At 34.4% G+C, this 24,211-nt stretch overlaps 3 protein-coding genes and 1 non-coding gene across 4 annotated transcripts; 2 read left to right on the top strand and 2 right to left on the bottom strand.

Moving 5' to 3' along the window:
• The first annotated feature begins 304 nt into the window (after window positions 1–304).
• LOC25482692 (UPF0496 protein At4g34320) lies at window positions 305–2,885 on the top strand. The gene is made up of 2 exons (XM_013611283.3): window positions 305–596; window positions 1,532–2,885. The coding sequence occupies exon 2, from the start codon at window positions 1,534–1,536 to the stop codon at window positions 2,647–2,649; it is 1,116 nt and encodes a 371-aa protein (XP_013466737.1). The 5' UTR covers window positions 305–596; window positions 1,532–1,533; the 3' UTR covers window positions 2,650–2,885.
• Window positions 2,886–4,477: 1,592 nt separating this feature from the next.
• On the bottom strand, window positions 4,478–4,549 carry TRNAQ-CUG (transfer RNA glutamine (anticodon CUG)). The gene has a single exon. It is a non-coding gene; the product is annotated as a tRNA-Gln (tRNA).
• Window positions 4,550–4,750: 201 nt separating this feature from the next.
• LOC25482690 (pyridine nucleotide-disulfide oxidoreductase domain-containing protein 2) lies at window positions 4,751–16,534 on the top strand. Its single transcript, XM_013611281.3, has 16 exons — window positions 4,751–5,078; window positions 5,299–5,460; window positions 6,031–6,210; window positions 6,318–6,375; window positions 6,734–6,784; window positions 7,171–7,253; window positions 7,399–7,486; window positions 7,735–7,776; window positions 7,871–7,945; window positions 8,042–8,110; window positions 8,745–8,860; window positions 13,078–13,190; window positions 13,870–13,949; window positions 14,190–14,310; window positions 15,940–16,006; window positions 16,115–16,534. The coding sequence occupies exons 1-16, from the start codon at window positions 4,816–4,818 to the stop codon at window positions 16,245–16,247; spliced, it is 1,701 nt and encodes a 566-aa protein (XP_013466735.1). The 5' UTR covers window positions 4,751–4,815; the 3' UTR covers window positions 16,248–16,534.
• A 3,022-nt stretch (window positions 16,535–19,556) lies between these two features.
• LOC25482689 (pentatricopeptide repeat-containing protein At1g63080, mitochondrial) lies at window positions 19,557–21,850 on the bottom strand. Its single transcript, XM_013611280.2, has 3 exons — window positions 21,622–21,850; window positions 19,743–20,959; window positions 19,557–19,634 (listed from the first exon to the last, which is right to left on the bottom strand). Exons 1-3 carry the CDS (start codon window positions 21,848–21,850, stop codon window positions 19,557–19,559), a joined length of 1,524 nt encoding a protein of 507 aa, XP_013466734.2.
• Window positions 21,851–24,211: the final 2,361 nt, after the last annotated feature.

Here is a 24,211-nt window from a genome sequence, read left to right as displayed (position 1 = left end):
AAGATTAATTAAAACAAATTTTATATAATTATCTATTATCATCTAAAATAAAACCAAAAACACCAACATTACATTTATCCGAATGAAACTAAATTTAAATTTCTTAAACAATATTTCACATAGGAATCTTATAAATGAAAGATATGTTTCGATAGAAAAATCTCACAAAAGATAATCGGTTAAGTTATGTAAAAGAGATTAGTTATCAATAAAATTGATCAATAATTCTCATCAAATAAAATTGTTACGAAAAAGAAAGTACAATGTTCCCGCGTTTTCCGTACTCAACTCCAAAATATTATTTGTCTTTTTTCTTCGTGCGTGCAAGTTATCGACAAATTTCAACACACAAACATTTCTTCGTAACTCGCAAGTAACATTTTGTACAGTTGTACTATGTTGTAACAACTCCATTGTTGTTTTTAAGATCTTATATATATAAGCATACCCCTCTTTCAAACCTTGTTGTTTTCTCTTTACTTTCTACATTTCTCTTTTCCTGAAAAAGTGAAAAATAGTAACAAAATCGATTATCACCTTCCAACGTTTCACATTTTCATCTGGGACGCGTTTTCTTCTCCATTAAGCTTTCAAAGGTATGATCTTTACTCAATTCTTCATCTGGGTCTGTTTCATTTCACTTGTTCTTCAATTTCATCAACTAGGGTTTCTGTTTATGGCAATTGGTGTTTTTTCGTGTGTGAAGTTTTCAAAGATATGAACTTTACTCAAAATCTCTTTCTGGGTCTGCTTCATTTTATTTCTTCATCAATGTCATAACATGGGGTGTCTTGTTTAGTTGTTCTTGTTATATTGCAATTGTGGTTTTGTTCTATTTGTAAATGACTGCAAATAGCTATAATTTTCACTGATTTGTTGAACTAGATCATTTTATTTTCCTTCAATCTTTTTGACATTAGGTTGAGATTTTTCCATTAAGCTACCTCTTTTGTTTTCAGATAGTTGCACTCATTATCATAAATTAGGGTTTCACTTTACCAAATCAGGAGAAACTTGTGGTTCCTTCCCTCAAAAAGTGTTTTTTCCTTTTCTTTTCTTAACCCTCTAGTTCTCATAGGAAAAAGTCCTCATAATCCGGAGTTTGACCGCTAAGTAAAGTTGACCAAAGATTGTTCCGGTTAGGATTGGAACTCAGTAATTTTAATTTTTTTTTGAAATATACATGAAATATAAGCAAAAAAGGTAGTTGAAAAGTTGATGTATATGGACTAAATTTTTAATCACATACAATGACTTTTTAACTACCACTTTTGCTTTACAAAGCACAGACATCAAAGACGACGACGCTGACACGTCAGCACCGATAAAATTTTGATAAAATGACATAGTAGTTAAATGTAATCACAAGTGTCAGGGTTTGACACTAGGAGTCTAGGACACGCATGTCGGTGCGATAGTGCTTTTGCTTATATTTTATTCCAGAGGGAGTAAGTAGTTCTTATTGGAAACTGATTCTGTTTTTTTTCTTTCTTTTTTACTTGTATTGTAACCAAGTTTTGTTTAATTACAGCAATGGGAGGCTGTATGAGTAAGACCCCTGAAACTCAGTCTGATATCAACCTTAATGTTGAAATGGCAACTGAACTGAGGTCATATGCGGCTGCCTGCAAGCATGACGCAGATTTGCAGTCATTCGACAATAACCTTCAAGCTCGAACAAATCAGGTCATAAATTCTCTTGCAGTTGGAGTTGAAGTTCGATCCCTTTCGTTTGATTCCCTCAAACAAGTAACAGAATGCCTTCTCGAGATGAATCAGGAAGTTGTGAAGGTAATCTTAGACTGTAAGAAAGATATATGGAAGAGTCAAGAACTGTTTGAGCTTGTTGAGGAGTACTTTGATAATAGCTTGAAGACTCTAGATTTCTGCAATGCTTTAGAGAAGTGTCTGAAGAGAGCCAGGGATAGTCAATTGCTTATTGATGTAGCTCTTCAAAAGTTTGATGAGGAAACTGTGTCGGGAGACAATTGCTACGTGAAGACGTTACAGGAGCTGAAGAGTTTTAAGGCTGTCGGTGATCCTTTCACTGAAGAATTCTTCCAAATATATCAATCTGTTTATAATCAGCAAGTACTCATGCTTGAGAAATTGAAACTCAGAAAAGGCAAGCTTGACAAGAAACTAAAACAAATCCGTATTTGGAGGAAGGTGTCGTTTATCATATTTGTAGCCACAGTTGCTTCTGTTTTGATCTGCTCAGTTGTAGCAGCAGCTGTTGCTTCTCCACATGTTGCAGCTGCTGTAGCTGCTGTTACTGCTATCCCAATTGGTTCAATGGGAAAGTGGATCGACTCACTTATGAAGAACTATGAAAATGCATTGAAAGGTCATAAGGAAGTAACTATCTCAATGGAAGTTGGATCCTATGTAGCTATAAAGGATTTGGACAATATCCGGGTTCTAGTTAATCGACTTGAAGTTGAGATCGAGTCTCTAAAAACGAATGTGGGTTATGCCATTGAGGAAGAAGGAGCAGTGAAGGTTGCAATAGAAGAAATCAAGAAGAAGTTGGGAGTTTTTATGAAGAATGTCGAAGATTTAGGAGCACAAGCTGATACATGTAGCCGTGACATCATAAGAGCAAGGACCGTGGTACTACAAAAAATTGTTAAACTTCCCCACAAGTGAAGACACCGTTTTTCTGTATTGTCAACCAGTAACTGTTATTTTATAATTCATTTATTCCTGTTTCTTGTGAAATTTCATGATTTTCAGTTATGCAAACTTAGTTTTTTGTAGTAGTACAATGCGCTAATGTAAGAAGCTAAGACTTCTTTTCATGACTCTAGGGTTATAATGTTTGTAACTATATTCGGTAATGTAACTTCTATTTGTGTTTACCTTCTTGTTTGTTGGTAAAAAAATTTCTCTCTTACCTAGTTCACTGATCTTCTTAATTTCTCTCCCACCCCCTCTCTCTGTCGACAATATTCTTTCAGATTCTCCACATGTTACGGTTTGTGATTCCAGTTTCTGATTACTCTTCTGGTTTGCCATCTTGAACATGTTACTCCTCCAGATTTTCTTCAGTTTTGAGTTAAAATTGATCTGTATTTTTATTGTTTCTTTGTGAATTTCTGGAACAGTGATTCTTTTTTGATTCGCTGTGCATAAAACCATTAGATTTTGGATTTAACCATGATACCCTTTACATGTATCTTATTCTTTTCGTCAATGTAATTATGTAACTTTCAGAAGCCGTAACTTGAATCAGGGAATGACAATAAATACAAGAGTCAGAAACCAAAATGGACAGGTTTTAGGATGAAACGCTTGAAAGGCTATTTTTCAGATTTTGTACTAGTCTTGTGAGTGGTTCTTCCCGATTTTATGACATGTTTGAGTCGCCATCGTCTATCACGATGTTGTATGCGATGATTGAGAAAGGGACAGCTGAGTAGCTTTACTTGAAGTAGAAGCACCAGCTAGTGCTCAACTCAAGTAAGTTCTGGTCATCATATGTCGCGTGTGTTTATGAAAACCTCAAGCTACACCTAACGCCTCTAGCCAAGATTAATATCAAATATGACAACTTCAAAATTCCCAATAATCCTAATCCATTCTGTGTTCGATGCTCCAATTGCAAATTCTGGTATTTGAATTGTAAATAACTTTACAACCAAGACTTGTAGATATGTGAACTGTCCAATGTACATGATAGAGATCCCACATTTTGGTTGTAAGTATAGGGAAGCCCCTCACCTCTTGGATTAGCTTCTGGGGTTGAGTTTGGATCAAAATTCTAATTTTAAGATGATATAAAGCCTAAATTGCTATGCTCCGGTTGTTCAATCCTTGGCTGAGATAGTGGTTATAAGTAAAGGGAAACACTCACCTCATGAGTTAGCTTTCGTGGTTAGGTTAGGTCCCAACTCAAGTTCTAAGATACAAAAATAACAAATACTATAACGTTTGATCTTATCCTTCTGCTAGCCAAGATTACCCTCAGTTATTATAAATACACGAAGGCGAGGCACTCAAAGTTTATTGATTTATGGCCAATAAGATAATGTGTTTGTGATTGTAGTGAAAATTAATGTGAAAAACATTTTGGGTGTTGAGACTGGATGTGAGATTGCACAATTTCAAGAGCTGCCCTTGAAGATATTACGAGTCTTCTATAATCATGTTTTTCGCACAGTGTAGACCTTGATTAAAATATTAAATATGTTCAAATAGCAGATCTGGTTATAAAGTAGATAAATAAGTGCACAAGAATATAATGTCTGATCGCAAAGACATTATCTGCTTTTTCGATTGCACAATAGAAATTTAACGATTTTAATATTGTGTTCAAAGATCATTTATTGCTTTTTCCAATTCATGTATCTTAATGAAAAACCACATTATAGAAATTGAAAAAAAAAAAAAAAAAAGTTCAATAAATATTAGAGTAACTTACTTCCTTTTCATAAAGAAAAAGGAGAATAGTAAGAAAGGAAAAAAATAAAAAAAAAGGTCCCACCGAGAATTGAACTCGGGTTACCAGATTCAGAGTCTGATGTCCTAACCGCTAGACCATGGGACCATTGATGAATATTATTTCATTTACATTATATATATTCATTACATCTTTTTGATTCAATTACATATATTTTGTTTTTTAATTTAAAAATTGATTTAAAAACACCATTGACCAATCATTGAAAATTGTAAAGAAAATGGTCAACTTCCGTTGACCTATAGATTACTGGATATTCCACTCACGTCACGTGTTCTTCACAGCTTTACTCAAATTCTTCATGTTAAAAAAAAAAAATTCACATTCACAAGGTGACAGAACACTGAGCGAGAATGATATGGCGAAGAACCTTAACAACCTCCACCGTCGCCACGTCAGCATTGAAGCAGAAGAAGAAATGGGACGCGATCGTCATCGGCGGTGGTCATAACGGCTTGATCTCCGCCGCTTACTTAGCTCGCGCTGGCCTCTCAGTCGCCGTCCTCGAACGCCGTCACATTATCGGCGGTGCCGCTGTCACGGAGGAGATAATCGCTGGCTTCAAGTTCTCTCGCTGCAGCTACCTCCTCAGCCTCCTCCGTCCTCAAATCATAAGGCACGTAACTTCATGCACCATTCCAATTTGATCATACCACTATTTATGGACACCGAACACGACACTTCAATATCGATAATAATTTGAGTAAATAACATGAGAGAATTGTTGATTACAAGAAGGAATACAACAATACTTCTTATATAATCAACGAATAAAAAATGTTATTTCTTGTTGTTTAAGCTCATTTTGTGTGTTTTGGTGGATTTGAAAATGATAGAGAGTTGGAGTTGAAACGACACGGGTTGAAGCTGTTGAAACCGATGGCGTCGTCGTTTACACCGTCGTTGGATGGGCGTTACTTGCTATTAGGACAGAGTGATGAGATGGATCATTCTGAGATTTCTAAGTTTTCCAAAAGAGACGCCGATGCTTATTTCAGGTACTTTAATACTTATTTTGAATCTATGAAGCACTGAACGAAAATTACTAAAGTGAATGTAATCACATGTGTCCGGACATGTCGGTGCGACCGAGTTTCGAATCAGTCAATTTAGTCCTGCAATTTTCACTAAAGGTGAAGGATTTGGCTTTTTTGGCAAATGCTAAAAGTGCCAACTGCTATTGCTTTGGAGGTTGATTTGATGCCATTGTGTATAATGTTGAATATTTAAACTGATAATGTAAAAGGGAGAAAAAGAAATGGTTTTTTAATAACATTTCTGTTGCTGATTGTTTTGGTTCTAAAATTTTAACAAAACCAACTTGACATTTTGTTATCGATGTCTTATTTAGTGCAATGTGCATTTCATTGGACTGCCTTCTCTCAGCAATAAAAGTCTTTATAAGATGTAAAAACGGATTTGTTGCTTTAGGCATGGCTCTGCTACATTTCGAAGTTTCTGAAGTCCAAGTGTGTAACCAAACAGTTATAATGGTGTTTTGATTTGAAATAGTTCAATTGTTGTAATTAACGTGAACACTTTTATTTTTCTCGTGTTGGTAATTGTAGATATGAAGCTCAACTCCAGAAGTTCAGTAAGTTACTAGATTTCGTTTTGGATTCGCCTACCCCTGAAATTCTGCATGGCAGTGCTTCTACAGTTGACTTGCTGAGGCATAAATTGCAGAGATCTAAGTTTTGGGCTCAGTGTCTGGGGCATACTCTCTCCTTGGGTCAAAAGGGCATGGTGTAAGATCATCTCTCTGTTGTGCTTATAAGTTTTTGGAACTGCAAATCCATCTTCTGGAGGATGGAGATTGTCTTAAAATCTAATTTGTAGGAAAATGCTTCTCCAGGGACTTAATGGAATTATTACTGTCTCCAACCTCGAAGGTCCTGGACAAATGGTTTGAGGTTGTTACTTACTTAATTATTGCATAATAAATTTGGTATATAGTATCTTCAATATGTTAATGATGTTATGTTGTATAGATTATTGCACTTAATTTTTTGTCTAACTTATTCAAGTTTGTCTATACACTTGTAATAACTTAAATCAAGCAAGACTCTGGAGGACTTTTCAACATGTTTTTTATTACTGAAATCAATTAGTTTGTTTATTACGTTAATTTCCTCCTGTAGCTTGGAAGTATTCAATAATTTATTATTTTTCACAGGTACAGACTTATGAACAAATGTTAAGCATTTTTCACTTGAACAATGAATATGGCCTTCAATCTTCCTAATATTTATCGATAATCTCGGAGTGCAGTCAAATTTGTTGAAGGGAACACTTGCAGGAGATGCTATCATTGGGAGTATGGTAAGAGTTTTCTGTTTTATTAATTTTTTTTGCAGGGTTTACTCTAATATAGTTAGCATCTTAGTTAGACATGTTTTGAAAGAATGCACACTTATTCAAAAACAATATGCTTTCTTTTTACATGCATGCTTTCTCATTTTTTTTTTTGGTCAGGTAGCCTAGTGGCTAGAATTCACCTTTTTCAAAGTGAATAAGTGGGGTGTCCGGGGTTCGAACCCCCGGCCCCTGCATATAACAATGCATGTTCCTACCAACTGAGCTGTGCTCACGGAGACTGCTTTATCATTCTTTTGTTTAGCACTCTTTTTTTTGTATTGGTACTTATCAGCCTGTGCTACCAATCTTTTTCATCTTATTTCATGCTCTTTTCTAATTCTTTTTAATAGATGAACATCAACACTCCTGGAAGTGGATATGTTTTGCTACACCACATAATGGGTGAAACTGACGGTGATCGTAATATTTGGTCGTGAGTATATCTACTCTGTTTTGTTTAATTGGTATTGAAACATTTTTATTATCAATTTTAGGGTTCAGAAGCCAGGCATGCATATATGTTAGTCTCGACCAATTATTAAGAAATTATTTTTTAATTTCAATTCATCCATATGCAGGCATGTAGAGGGTGGTATGGGTGCAGTATCCTTAGCTATATGTAGAGCTGCTAAAGAAGCAGGTGTTCATATTGAAACAGATAAAGAGGTTTGTTTCTTGCGACCCCTATCCTTCTTATTGGTAGTTGCAAGATTTCTCGTGAGCCCTATTATAACGTTGGTGTCTGATTTTGTTTTTCTACATAAGAATGTATTTAACGGGTTTTCATTTATTCGATTTAAAAGTATTAGTCAGAGTAACTTCAATAGAGAAAAAAATGAAACAAGTTTTTTCTCCAGCATTGTAATTGTTATCCCATCTTCGTGTCGGTCTCTCATCGTTCAACACTGAAATAGGTTTTAAAGGTGATGGTGGCAGAATCTGGCAGGGCAAATGGAGTGAGTTGGCTTGCTTCCTGATTTGGCTTTTAACATACAAAACAATTTGTTATAATATTCTATCGTTAATTATGCTTCACTGATGATTTTGTAGGTATTGCTGGCTGATGGGACTGAAGTGCACTCTTCAGTTGTTTTGTCTAATGCAACTCCTTATAAGACCTTTATGGTAAGCAGTTTTAAATTTCATGTCATGATTCACAATAATTTACAATACTTGCTAATAGTCAAATATTAAGTACCGAATGCTGGATTTGTCTGGCAGGAACTGGTACCTCGAGATTTTCTTCCTGTTGAATTTCTTTGTGCAATTAAGCATTCCGACTACAGCTCTGTAAGATACTTTCTGTTGAACATGAAATTTTTATTTTGAGAAAAATCTCGGTACTTGTTTCAAGAATATTGGCTTTATGTTGTTTTTGTTTTTCAGCATTTTCTTCTGTTGTGCAATTTGCCATTTAGGCATGAATATTTAGTTTTTCTTGTTAATATTCACTCATAACTGAATGCACAAAACAGAGTAATGCCGTAATAGTTTAATTTTTTTTGTACTTACTATTATTGAACAAAGCAGAGTAATGCCATGAGAGTTTTTATTGTTAGGGGTTGCTTTTAGATAAACTACAAAACAACCAAGATAGCCTTTTCTTAATTTGGTTGGATAAGTTATACGGATCAGATAACGGCATAATGTGCTATCATAAAACGTATAAAATGAGAGAGAATTTAAATCCAAATCCTTCTTACTGGTCTTGCCGGCACCGTACCAGATAATATCTTTGGAAGTAATTTGTGTTGAATGGTAAAAGAGATTTTTCTTTTGAAGAATAAAGTTCTTTGAACCATAGACCATTTCTCTGGGAGCATTTAACATTTGGCATTCATATATGCTTTGGTTAAATAGAAATTTTCTGTTTGCTTGGAGTTGTCTCGTTTTATGTTCTTGATTCTCTCATCATTTGGAGCAGGGAACAACAAAAATCAATGTAGCTGTTGATAAGCTGCCTCAGTTTCCCTGTTTCAAGATAAATAATACAGAAGTAGGTCCACAACATACTGCTACGATCCATATTGGTTTTGAAAGGTATGCTAATATATGCATAAGACCTGAAAGACAAATCTTTTAACTTTTGTTTGGATTCATTGCCATTATTTATTTTGTAACCTGCCATTATTTTGTAACCATACAGTTGACATTGCAGTCAGTAGGGATGTCAATAGGGCAGATCGGGGACGGGGGAACTTCCCCAATCCTCGCCCCGTTGGTGAATTCGTTCCCCATCCCCGCGGATCCCCATATTTTTTGTGTCCCAAATTAAATCTGTACACACTTCCTTCCTTAGTTATTTCACAATAATTTTCTCAAGATAATGGGAAACAACTAAACTACCAGATATGTTATATCAAGCCTTAAACACTGGGGATGTCAATGGGGATTTTTCAGAGCGCGTTCGGGGCCCCAAATTTGTGGATTTTTTGCGCCGCGGGGACGGGGAAAAATGTTCCCTCGTAAGCACTTCGGGGCGGGGATCAGGGAAGTATCCCCCGCCCTGCGGATTCCCCGACCTGTTTAAAATACTGTAATACCCTTACGTTTTTAAAAAATCCAACCGTGTATGAGAAGGTTTTTATCTAAAAATGGCTAATGAAGAAGTTCAATCATCCAATGATGTTCCACCAACACAAGAAACTCAAATGACTCTGAATCAAATGAATGTGGAAAGTCAAGAACGCGAAGCTGTTCGTGAGCCCAGTGTAAGTCCTAACAAAAGAGAACTCAAATCTGATGTTTGGCCCCATTACAAAAGGCTGAAGATAGACGATGTATTTAAGGCAATATGGAAATACTGTAAGAAGAAACTTGGTGGTGAGTAAGGAAATGGTACTACTCATTTACGGGACCATCTTTGCATACGTGCAGCTCGCAATAAAAGAAGTCCACATGGCTTGCTAAAATTGTCTGAAGTGTCGGGAAAGAGTAAAGAATCATTCGTGGCTGGAACTTACACTTTTAATCAAGATGTTTCTAGGACTGAACTTGGAAAGATGATTATTCTTCATAAATATCCCATCATGATGGTTAACCATGTTGGTTTTAGAAGTTCTATACATTCTCTTCAACTTTTGTCCAAGATACCTTCTCGCAATAACATGAAGAATGACATCATGAAGTTGTATGAAAGCGAGAGGACAAAGCAAATGAATTCACTTGGTAAGAATAGAAGTCGCATTGCGATAACTACTGATATGTGGTTCTAGCAATCAAAACAAAGGGTATATGGCTGTCACAGTTCATTACATTGATGAAAATTGGAATTTGCAGAATCAAATCATGAGGTAAATATTCTAATTTAACATGGTTATTTTATGTGATGTTTACTTATGCATTGCCTTATTTTAGGTTCATTTATGTGCTTGCACCACATACTGCTGAAGCGATTGGTGATTATTTGTCAAAATGTTTGTTTGAATGAAATATTGATAGAAAATTGTCAACATTAACCGTTGATGATTGTAGCACCAATTATGCTTTGATTGATTATATGATTAATAAGATTGGACCTGTGTCTTTTGTTTTGAATGGTGAACTGTTTCATAACATTGTATGCCATATTTAACTATCAAGTTTAAGATGTGGGCGCAACAACGCATATGAAACAATTCACCATTCAAAACAAAAGACACAAGTCCAATCTTATTAATCACATAATCAATTAAAGCATCATTGTTGCTACAATTATCAATGGTTAATATTGAAAATTTTCTATCAATATTCCATTCAAACAAACATTTTGACAAATAATCAACGATCACTTCTGCAATATGTGGTGCAAACACATAAATGAACCTAAAATATAGACATAATGAATCTAAATTATAGTATGAAGTAAACATCACATAAGCTGATTCTATTCTGCAAATTCCAATTTTCATCAATGTAATGAGCTGTGACAACCATATACCCTTTGTTTTGATTGCTAGAAGTCCACATATCCGTAGTTATCGCAATGCGACTTTTATTCTTACCAAGTGAATTCATTTACTTTGTCCTCTCGCTTTCATACAACTTCATGATGTCATTCTTCATGTTATTGTGAGAAGGTATCTTGAACAAAGGTTGAAGAGAATGTATAAAACTTCTAAAACCAACATGGTTAACCATCATGATGGGATATTCATGAAGAATAATCATCTTTGCAAGTTCAGTTCTAGAAAAATCTTGATTAAAAATGTAAGTTCCAGCCACGAATGATTCTTTACTCTTTCCCGGCACTTCAGACGTTTTTAGCAAGGCATGTGTTGGACTTCTTTTATTGCGAGCTGCACGTATGCAAAGATGGTCCCGTAAATGAGTATTACCATTTCCTTTCTCACCAAGTTTTTTCTTATATTCTTTGCATATAGCCTTGAATACACCGTCTATCTTCTGCCTTTTGTAATGGGACCAAACATCAGATTTGAGTCCTCTTTGGTTAGGACTTACGCTGGGCTCACGAACAGCTTCACGTTCTTGACTTTCCACATTGGTCTGATTCAGAATCGTTTGAGTTTCTTGTGTCGGTGGAACATCAAATGATTGAACTTCTTCAATAGCCATTTTTAGATAAAAACCTTTACATACACACAGAAGGAAAAAAAGTTAAATGGAAGTTGGACAAAAATAGTAAGCAAACATAGATTCAGTTCACAAAAATAGTAGCCTTAAATCTAATCATTCACATAATCTATAAACATCAAACTAACTCAGGTAGTAAGCAAACAGAATCTAAACATGAACAGAATTTCGTACCTAAACATAGTAAGCAAACAGCATAGGAACTGCATAATTTTAACATATTCTTAACATCATTATTTTTTTGGACATGAACTGATTTTAACATAATTTTTTTGGACATGAACTGCATCATTTTAACATAATCTTAACAGCATAAATCTTAAATGCATAATTTTTTTTGGATTTGAAAGATACAAACTACTCAAAATTTTAACAGAATTATTTTTTTGGACATGAACTGCATAGTTTTAACAGAATCTATAAACATCGAACTAACTCAAAGGTAAAAACCTTCACATACACACAGAAGGAAAAAAAGTTAAATGGAAGTTGGACAAAAATAGTAAGCAAACATAGATTCAGTTCACAAAAATAGTAGCCTTAAATCTAATCATTCACATAATCTATAAACATCAAACTAACTCAGGTAGTAAGCAAACAGAATCTAAACATGAACAGAATTTCGTACCTAAACATAGTAAGCAAACAGCATAGGAACTGCATAATTTTAACATATTCTTAACAGCATAATTTTGTTGGACATGAACTGATTTTAACATAATTTTTTTGGACATAAACTGCATCATTTTAACATAATCTTAACAGCATAAATCTTAAATGCATAATTTTTTTTGGATTTGAAAGATACAATCTACTCAAAATTTTAACAGAATTATTTTTTTGGACATGAACTGCATAGTTTTAACAGAATCTATAAACATCGAACTAACTCAGAGGTAAATATAAGATTAAATTTGAGATTGAGAGGAAAACTTACAGATTTTAAGACAAAGAGCGAGTTAAGAGGCCGAGAGTGAAAATGGGGGCCAAGATTGAGATTGAGATTGACAAGGAGGAGGCTAGGATCGAGAGGCGTGAGATTGAGATTTGAGAGGCCTGAGATCTGTGATTGAGATGGAGATGCTGAAATGGGAAAATGGAGGCGCAGCTAGGGTTTGAGTTTCTCCAAACTCATGAGACTGAGTTTCTCCAGTAACAACTAAAAACATTATATATTTTTTTCTAATTTTTATTTTATAAAACTATATTAAAAGTCCAAAAAACCAATAGAAAATAATAGGACTTTTTAAAAATGCAAGGGTATTACTGTATTTTTAACGGGGTCGGGGAATCCGCGGGGCGAGGGATACTTCCCTGATCCCCGCCCCGAAGTGCTTACGGGGGAACATTTCGCCCCGTCCCCGCGGGGCAAAAAATCCCCGAATCTGGGGCCCCAAGCGGGGAATCCCCGCGGGGATCCGCTCTGAAAAATCCCCATTGACACCCCTAGCTGTCAGCAAAAGCATTTAGCATGTTTAGGAATATATAATGGACAGAGATTGTTTTGGCATACCAAACATTAAGAGACTTGCTACTATTGTTGTACTGGATATTTTATTCAGTTAAATAATGGAAATTTTGAGATTATTCCCATGGTCAAGTGCTAGCGTTATACTTATGTGATAATAGTAATAATAGTTGAAACTTAGCTACTGTATTTCCTTTTATATCGATTGCTATTCCAGTATGGAGGAGATTATATCAGCTTGCCAAGATGCTTGTAATGGCATACCATCACAAAGGCCTGTGATGGAGATGACAATCCCTTCTTCATTGGACGACACCATATCTCCACCTGGTATGACATCATAAGTCTCAACTACCCTTCATCTATTTCACATAGAGAAAATAGGATCATTTGATCTTGTTATTTTAGTTTGAAACCTTCAGTATGCGATATCAGAGTTGTCGATGGTGAAGGACAAAAATCCTCCATATAAACATGCAATTGTGGCCTCTGGCAGTTGTCAAAAAATCTGCCGCGCCATTATATCATGGCGGTGCTTTGGCCGCTATTTAACAATATTGACCTATATCACTGTAGACCCCAATTAATTCTAGTTGAACCCAGTGGATTCACTTAAGGAGAGTCAAGCTCCTTCCACTTGCACCGATCGGTGTTGGTAATAAAGCGGAGTATCAAATAGATTAACCTGTTTTGCTGTTTCTTGACTAACACCTTTTAGTTCAATTCTCTTATTTTACAAAGGAATCCCATGAAAGAAAATTCAAGAACTTCACCTATAATCATTTGAAATATAGAAAGCAAACCTGCGACAAAAATGTTTTTCACGGAGACAGAATCTTTTAGTCATGGATCAGAGGAACACAATACGAATGTTGACTATTAAGAATTATTCCAATGTTTTATTACATGTTCTTTTTATTGAATTTGGCTCCTTTTTTCAATTTAGGTATGCTTCATATTTATGTATTATTAAAATAGTGCAGCAGTCAACATATGTGCTGTCTTGTAGGTAAGCATGTCATCAGCTTATTTACGCAATATACACCTTACAAACCCTCAAACGGTAGCTGGGACAATGCTGCATACAGAGTAAGTTGCACTTGCACAAATGATCTTATATAATTCATTGAATTGTTATTTTCTGAGAAACAATGCAGTGGTAGTATATCTTTCTGATCTTGTTTATATGTATTCAACACATAAATGAATAGTCCATGATGTTCCTCTATTAACCTCATTATTGAATTCTCTTATTCATTCTAGCATGGGTAATTAGTTGTTTGGAATTTAAAAACAGTTGCAGCAATTTATTTTAATTGTCAACTGTAGGAATCATATGCACAAAGATGTTTTAACTTGATTGAAGAACATGCGCCTGGCTTCTGCTCATCCGTCATAGGTTATGACATGCTAACACCACCAGATTTGGAAAGGGAAATTGGACTGACAGGTAATCTACAAAATTAATCTGTATAATTAAAGACTAACACTAAGAATTTGACATGGTAACATTTTTATGGTATCCTTTTACGAAAGTGCCTTATTGTGAATAACATATTATAGTTATTGATTTATCACGTTTTCTTTTTCTATATTTTTTAGATGCTTCAAACTTGCATTGTTTTAAAAAAAATTGATATAATTTTCTAGAACGTATCATAGTTTGTAACTTATGTAGCAATTAAGTGATATACTAGATTATTGATAGTGTATTATAATAAGCCTTTAGATTATTGAATTACCTTTTACAGTATGAAGTCTACACCTCTTTTGGCCTGGGAAAAATGATCAAGAGAATCTTCATGTAGAAACTTGAAACTTATGTGACAATTGGAAGATTATACACTATATTGACTATTAAGAAGTTTCATTCTTGCTTTTTATCCTGCCTGCACCAGTTATTAAGATTTATTTAAACTCAATACTCATGTTGGTCATGATTTGAGATGGTTTTAGTGAATGGGAAGATAAAATGTCACATACGATGTGCCTTATAGAGTAGTTTCCTTATTTGACAATAGGTGAACGGTCTCATGAGATTATATAACTTATTTACGGTGCAAACCTAATTGAGTGGTTTTTGCAGTTCAACATAGTTATTACATTTTATTGGTTGATTTGGTTTCCCATGTATGGTTGAACAAAAGGTTTGAACCAGTTTGTTAAAAAAAAAAGGTTTGAACTATGTGTACCTCAATTTGTCTGTCCTTCTCCATGGTCTTAATCATGTCATTCCAATAAAATATCGACAAATGACAACCGAGCAAATCTTCAAGAAAGCAAACAAGTGTTTTGCTTAGTTAACTACTTAATATGATATAATGAGATATCATTAGCTCAGCCTTAAATTATATGTCACTGGTTTAGCATATGGTTTCATTTTTTTGAAATAAATTATGTGTCTAGACTCAAACTTTTGAACCGGTCGCAAAGTCTAGTCAAACAAACACGCACTCTAGACATTTAGTCTTGGCTGCAAGGGACTGTGTTGAGAGACTCATATTTCCAAATTCTAAGAATATGTAGTTGAGACAGCTGGGTTCCTAATAACATGGTGCAATCACAAGAAGCGGAGTATTGTGAAACCATCCTTAAATTTCGCGTTAAACTATTGTGTCAAAACTATCGATTGCTTTGACTTCCAAGAGTTTATTTGGAAGTTCTCCATTGAAGGGTAGTGCCATGTTAGGCACAGGGTTAATAGGTTATTATTTAACTAAACTTCTTCGTTTCTTAGTAGTTACTGTCAATCCCAATCATATTTTGCCTAACTTGGCAAGGGTTTCTCTATTCTTCTGTCTTGGACTCATCATTCATATGATAGAGCTAGGTTGAATATTCTCCTCTTGATTTTGCATTATCCTTTGATTCCTTTTTTTGCTTTCAGCTCCCATGTTTTATTCAATTTAAAAATTAAAAAAGGAAAATGAAAATGATGTCCCTACAGACTCTTTTTGAAGTTCAATATTTTACTAAATTAAATTATGTTCAATTTTTCCCAGTCTTCATAAAATCACATGTTCTGTATTGAAGTACAATATTTTTATATTATTTAACTGAAATTAGCAAATGTGTGCAGGAGGAAATATCTTCCATGGTGCTATGGGTTTGGATTCACTTTTCGTGATGAGACCTGTCAAAGGCTGGTATGTTTGTTTGGTACATGAAATGCTATAGAAAATTTCATATTTGGCTTAAATCAAAATGATATTGTAGGATAAGGAAATGTTTTTTTCCCTTTCTTTTTGGAATAGGTCAAATCATAAGACACCAATCAAAGACCTGTATTTATGTGGAAGTGGATCTCATCCTGGAGGGGGTGTCATGGGCGCACCGGGAAGAAATGCTGCACGTATTGTTTTGCAGGAATTTAAGAATCGATATTAATAAGATCTGTATTTTTGTATCTAATCTAATCTGTCTATTAATATTACTTTTCTATGTAATCATCAACATTCAGGAAAACATAAATCGTGTTAAGAAGGAGGCTAAATTTTAATATGATACTGTAATATGACAGTGGCATTGTATAAGATATATTGTATAGTATAGAATAATATCCTATGTTCTTAATTACCGAATAACAGAAAAGTCTTAGACTAACAGCTACTTATACTTATAGATCTAAATGTACAACATTTGTATTTATTGGCAAATAAGCACAAGATTTTATACTTTTCTGATTTTGCAATTTGATGAGCAACAGAACGCAATTGCATATTTACCTTGAGTGACTATATATGTATGGAAGCATTCAAGTGCTTCTTCACTGACTATAACTTGACGGGTTCATCTTCAGAAGCAAGTCATGTATCACTCTTCCAATGAATAATCATTTTCAAGCATGCTTGTTGTGTTGTTAGCATCAAACCATGTAGCTTTTTCATAAGCATTATTGGCTTCAACTATTGAAATAGTTTGAATTTTCTTCCGTTATACATCATGTGCAACATTTAACCGTTTGCTTGTTGTATATCTTTTACAAAAAACATTTTTTAAGTTATTCCATAACATCTTTGGATGGATAAAGATTTTCAGGAAAAGGAAAAAAAAAATGCAAATCTATCTACTTTAACAAATTTTCTTAAGCATTTCAACAACAGAGCATGTACCTTTGATCAAGATGTGATATCGCTTTTCATTTCATTACCCATACCCAAATTTCCAAATCCTGTGGTATAAACAAGACTTAAGTGTATCTTTGGTTCCTAAGTTTTAAAATGTTACGATTTTGGTCCCTATTAAAAAAATGAAAAATTTGGCCCCCTAATGAATTAACCCCTTTGCAATTTTCACCAAATCAATGCTTATTTGACACTTCATTAAAGAACGTGGCACGCCACATGTATATATTACTGTTTGTTTATAAAAAATAAAAAAAAAAGGCAGGCGTGTAAACACATGAATTCAAGAAAAGGAAAAAGAAAATATAAAAGAGATTGGCACGTGATAGCTGCTTTAGATTCTAGGGTTTACTCTTCTCCCAAATTTTCACATCAGCAAAAACTTCATCTCTCACTCCAAATCTCCTTCCCAAGTCACTTCCATATTCGAATCTCCTTCCATAATCATTATTCAAAGGCTCTTGTGCTCGTTTACACACACACATTTATCTATTGCTCCCTTTTGTGATTATGTAGGTTGTAACACATTTTTTTCCTCATTTTTTCACTAACAGATGCATGTTTCTGCGGTAACATTTTACGATAAATAATGAAATAAAACGAATAGCATAATAGCCCCTGAATCATGCTCGCCGATGAAGCTGTCACTAGCACCCTTTTTCTCTTTAAATGTCGTTTCAATTTTGTCTTTCACTCATATGCCATTCTATTGCGTTATACGTTGCAATGTTGTTTTTGCAAATTAGAAATTTGAACTCCCTTAAAAAACATCACGTGATAAATTTTAAATGGACCAACAAAGAACTAAGCCTTTTAATAATTGTGTTTTTTTTATTTATTTATTAATGGAACCCTAATTTTTATATTTCATATGCCCTCAATTGAGCAGCTAAATTCGAACAAGATATATACTCATAAAATCATTGTCACCAAAAGGGGTCACATGGTTGAATTGACTTAAATTCAAATGATTGGTTGATTGACCGATTGAACTTGTTATGTTGGAAGAGATAGAGGATAGAGGCGTTTATTTTTTTCAACATGAACGTGAGTGCGTGAAATGTGTGTTATGATATGTTAAAGAGGCTCACAATTTATACAAATTTACGAACAATCTCACAAAAACGCTTACTTTAGAGTTATCTTATTCAAATCAGAATCATCAAATTCAAATCTGATCGTGATTACGAATAACACTGACGTAAATGCTGATGCCAGCGCAATCCGTAATCGCAATCTGACTCGATGACAAAGATTTTTATAAGATAATGCTAACCTAAACATTGATGTTGGATAATTCGTAATTTTCTATAAATAAGGGGGTCTCTTCAACATTTCTTAACACCCGCTTTGGAGCAAGCGAACTTTTTGCCTATATTTAATTGTGCTTTATTAAAGTTAAATACTACTTTGGCATAGTTAATTTTGTATGAAAAAAAAAATACGAGTTACTTAAACATAAAATAATTTTTGTTTTCTGACCGGTTCTTGAACTCAAAATACAAATTCAATCAAAGGGGGTATATCTCCGACCTCTATCAAAATAAAAGACAAAATGATTTTGAAAGAGCAAAAGAACCAAATTGTGTTCAAATAGAAACAAAAATTATCAAGAATTACTATGACGATAAGGACCAAGTCTCTCCTTTGTTCCCCCTGTTTTTCTAAGTTCATTTTTATAGTAGTATTGATTTTATTTTCACCAAGAATTGTATCGAATAGAAACATTCGAGCATTCAAATATTTATTGAAATCAAGAAAAAGCTGAGAAGATATTACATAATCTTATAGCAAGACAATGACAATTGACGAGGATGTTTCCCATTTTTGAGAAAGTGAAAGACACCAATAAAGGAATGACTGGTTTTGTGAAGGGAAATAACATGAAGTTATAATCAGATACAGAAGAGATACCATTAGAGAGCATGATATTGAACATAGTACAGCAAAACAGACATGCTTGCATGCGTGAACAATTTTAGGATCAATATTAAAGATGTTAGAGTTATCTTCGTAACAATGTTTTTCAGTTTGCGGTCCAACTATAGTTACTTCTGACCGAGACTTAAAACTTAATCTCGGTTTCAAATAAGCAGTCCAACACATCATGCAGAAATAAAATATGAAGAGTGTGGAATGACAACTATCATACATATATAAAAGAAAGAAAGTATGAAGAAATCAGAATCAGAAATGATACACAAGCTTCTCTATATAGTGAAAGCAATATGAGACAGTCTCAAGTAGCTGTTATGAGCTAAACTAGGTTTATAATACTGTTGGAAACTTATTTGATCATAGCCAAAAACATGAATGAGAAACTCAATCCTAGATTGTATGGTCTATTACCGAATCATAAGAGTAAGATCCATCCAAAGAAAATGTCACAAGGCAAGACAATGATAAGGCATAATCAAAGAGAAAATATAAAACAAGAAACACATGAACAAATTAGAATTACATTAATTAAGCATTATTATTTTGCAGTGCACACACTTGGAAGCAAAGATGTAGAAGTGAAAGTAAAAGCAGAAGCATGGTCCTTAAATTAAAAAACTAGAAAGCATGTAATCTACAATATTCCACCGGCAGGACGTAGCTCCTTCCGTCCTTCCTTTGAAGGATCCATCCTTATTTCAATATGGTACAGCTAGACCCATATTATTATCAGGAAAGCTAAGGTCAAGCAAGAACACACATGAAATAAATATAATCATAATAATTAACCTAAGTAATAATGATTTTCCAGAAAACAAACAGAAAATCTCAAACTCAACTCTTCCATCTTTCTTGTAACTTTAACTGTTCCACCATTGTATAGTCCACCAACCACGGATTGACAACTAGCAAGATCAGGTTTGACACCGCGTTTTATCAGAACAGCAACTGCTCTTTTAGCAGCTGTCACCTCTTGTTCTGTAACAAATTTAGCAGCTTTCACATCTTGTATATGTTCTGTATCTAAAGCACCGATGTTTCTTATTCTTAGTGCTTCCCCAAATTCTCTAAACAAGGCAATTGCTTGCTTAAATTGACCAGTGATGCAATAGCCATAGACTAGACAGCAATATATGTCATTACAAGGTATGATCTTCTTCTTAACAATCATTTCAGAAAATAAATCATAGGCTTCGTTTATATGTCTTTCCATGCAGAGTGTGATTATGATCGCATCATACATATCCTCAAATTCATCTTCCTCCTGCTCCGCCTCGCTCAAAAAGTGAAAGGGTATTTTAGTTTCTCCAATCTCACATAAACCATTATTTTGTTCCTTGTGAATCTGCGGTGCCTCTCTCAAAAAGTGTATTGCTTTTTTAGTTTCTCCTATCTTACATAAACCATGGATTATAATAGAATAAGTCTCAAGGTTCAACTGAAAACCCTTTAGTATGGTGTAATTATAAAACATAATTGCTTTATAAATCTGGCCTCTGAGACATAAACCTCGAAAAATATCATTCAATGTGGAAGTAGTAGGACGATGACCGTCTTCAATTATTCTGTGGAATAGAGAGAAAGCAAAAGAGATGTTACCTGATTTTTTTTTAGAGTGACAACTGATGAGGATTTTCCAAGTATCAATGTTTGGATATACACGATCATAACACTTACGGGATAGGGATTCCTCCCATCGTTGAGCAAGTTGAAAAACAGTCAAGAGGCAACCCTTTTTGATAAGGGAAGAAAAAAGGAAGTTAAAATCGGATATGGAATAGAAGCCATCGTAATCGAGCATCAGATCGAATATACGAATAGCAGAAAAATGATCAAGAGTTTCAAGATTAAAGTACAAGGGTTCTGTAATTGTACTTGAAGAGAAGGAACGAATAAGGTATGAAACAAAAGGACGAGGAGGAGGAAACAGCTTGTTATTGTTGGGAATAATAATAGAAGAAGAAACAGAAACAGAAACAGAAACAGAAGAGGTACCAACATATCTTATTAACCTTGACAACATTGTTGTTGTTTGCACTGAATGTATGTTTTGCGCACAACAGAAGTAACAACACAGATTCAAGATTACTACCGCTACCCTAGCTAACCCCTACTATATAATATTTTTTAATGAAAAATGTTATAGTTAATGGTTAAATAATATATACTCCTTTATTGTATTTGAAACCATATATGACCTTCGACTCTTTCACTTCTTTTCTCTTTCTCAAATCCTAGCCGTCACCATAATTCTTCTTGTTGACCTAACAAAGAGGATGATTTAGCTTCAATTTTGACTTGAAATCACCCTTCAAATTTTTCTTTTCTACTTTAGTTAAATAAATGATTTCCACATATTTTCAGCCTTCTTTCATTTATTTTGATTTTTCACCTTTGTGCAATGTGTTTTCTTATAGATAATATTCGTTGTCGCGAGACACTTCTTCCCGAACAGGTCACGAGAGTAATTTGCACACTTTAAATTTATTTTTTTTTAAGGAAGAAATTCATTGCATTTCATTAGCTAAAATATGTCAAATAAATGTAGGTACATCATCAATAATATGGGGGCTAGGATTAGACATGGCTGCATCAGCTAACTCGTGAGCTATCCTATTTGCTTGCCTCCTGTTGAACTCGACATGAGAGTTCTGAAATCTATCCACTAACAGTTGTTTACACCACTAGCAACTGTTTACAAGCAGTAATAATACACCCAAATTCGCTACTATCATCTAGGCTAGCATTAACACAATCAACAACTCTTTTACAATCAAGAACAAAATCGACGCTGTCAAACTGTTGATTGGAAATCCAATCAATAGTTGTGTGCAAACCAGCAGCCTCCCCCACGTCTATATTGCAAAGAGGAGCAAACAATTTCGTTCTTACAAGAACAAAAGCACAATCGTCATCCCTAAGGCACATGCCCAGACCAACCCAGTTAAGAGAAGAGGAAAATGATGCATCAGTGTTGCATTTATACCTATCAGGTGCCGATTTCTTCCAATTATCTTTTTCTTGCCTTATGGGTCGCACCTGTGGTACGGTGGTTTGGGTGCTGTTGCAAGGCCTAATAACTTGGGTTGCTCTCCATTCTTCTAGAAGTTGAGTTGCACGTTGAGATACCTACGAATTGGTTTTATTCTGTGCAGATAAAACGCGGTGTCAAACCTGATCTTGCTAGTTATCAATCCGTGTCCCATAATTGTGGACATAGTTCACATTGCCCTGAAGAAAGATACTGCAAAAGAGTGAATATGAGAGCATGACTATTATAATCTTGACGAATCACCCTGTCAATTGTGTCCCATAAATTCGCATTCCGCCATACTTGAACAACTTTAGAACACTCAATGAGAATATGAATGCTATCTTCATAATTGTTTTTACATTGAACACATTCAATTGGGCAAGAGACTCCTCTACTACTTAGGCAAGCGCGTGTTGAAAAACAACCATGACATAAACGCCAAGAAAATTCTTGATTTTAGGAGACACTTTAAACTTCCAAATAAGATTCCAACGGCCATAAACATGCATGTGAGAATTATCCATGCACACTTTAAATAATATAATTATTATCCATGTTTATGCTGGCTTAGTGTATGAATAATTATTATCCATGATTATCATTATGTTACCACGTTTGTTAATAATTATACTATATATAATTTATTTTAGGTGCAAGGTATGTGGTTTAGTGTATGAATAGAGATAAATTTTATACCCAATTTTGTTGATGATTTTGCACCAACCACTACAAGAATTTTAACATCACATTTTTTTATAAAAATAAATGATATTAATTTATTCAAATTGATAGAGTACATCAATACAATATAAATGCAAAGTTGCTAAAAACAAAAAGATAAATCTGCGAAGAAACTCACAACAGCCAATAGCATAAAATAGAAAAGTACATATACCTACAAATATAACTATATTCAAATCTCTAAATTGTTAAAAAAGAAATTAACCTTAATGTTAGTGTTTTGTTGTGCTTGTCGATCATGTGTCAACTGCAGAGTGAGATAGAGAGAACTGGTGCAGAGGAGGTTCAAGTTCAATATAGAAATTGCATAGCATCACACACATTTAAATTAAAGAAGGTCAGGGGGTTCAGGTGCATCCCCTGAACCCGACTGGCGGAGCCACGTCGGAAAAGTAGGGGATTCAAGTTCAATATAGAAATTGCATAGCATCACACACATTTAAATTAAAGAAGGTCAGGGGGTTCAGGTGCATCCCCTGAACCCGACGTGGCTCCGCCACTGCATGGAAGTAGTAAAGTTTAATGAAAATTTAAATCTCTTTACTAAACAACATTTTAAAAGTGTTATTCATGAGATCTTTGGATCCACCCATAGCTAAATGCCAACGTCGAAGATAATGTAATTGGATTTGAAAAAAATGTTTTGGAATATTAAAAACAAAAATAGAATTTAAGTTTAATCTGAAATTAAATAAAAAGTCCAATGTTCTTTAAAAAAAAGTTCAATGTTCTTTAAAAAAAAGTCCAATGAGAAAACATGAAAGGAATACATTAAAAAAAATAGATATTTGTCTGACGTGACCAACTAATTTAGAGACCAATCTCACCGTTTATTAACGGGGGTCAATTGAAACCAAAGCAAACATGCATGAACCGATCCAACACATGAGTTGTTAGCACTAGAATAATTCGAACCTTAGATTTAGAGAGGATGACACTCTGATGTCTTTGAACTAGAGCTCAGGAGGAAGCCAGCCGCTTAAGAGAACTTCACTTCACCCAGGGGTTTGATTATCGTATGTTTTTAGATCTCTGGACTGAAGCCGAAAAAAGTAACCTGTGAAGCTAATCTTCATATAGGGCGGAAAAGTAGCCAAGCTAATCTCGATAAGGCTACACCACCATGACAATCCCTAGGTTTGAAAGGAAAACTTGAAGAATGAAATAACAAATAGAACAAAGAATAATCCAAAACAATCAAGTTCAAGGAACACTTCTCTGTCACAATTTACTTGATTTCCGATCGAACTCCGGATTATAGACCCATTCCCCCTCGTAACATAACGGGAGGGATAGATAACATCCAAAACAAATTATAGATGAAAGAATATGTTAGATTCTTATCCTTAATTGGCCGCATGTTTTTAACAAATGAATTCTAATTTATTCAGACTTTTCCATTTATAAAATATATACATAAAATTAAAAATAAAATAAAAAATCAAGGTTTAGGGTTTAGGGTTCTGGTAGCCGTACGGTAGAACAATCTGTCTTGTGTTGACTGCAAAACATAC

The sequence above is a fragment of the Medicago truncatula genome, chromosome 1 (genome assembly GCF_003473485.1).
Source record: "Medicago truncatula cultivar Jemalong A17 chromosome 1, MtrunA17r5.0-ANR, whole genome shotgun sequence".
In the NCBI taxonomy this organism is placed as follows: domain Eukaryota; kingdom Viridiplantae; phylum Streptophyta; class Magnoliopsida; order Fabales; family Fabaceae; genus Medicago; species Medicago truncatula.
The sequence above is the reverse complement of the archived record's forward strand: the minus strand, read 5'-3'. Positions and strand labels throughout refer to the sequence as shown.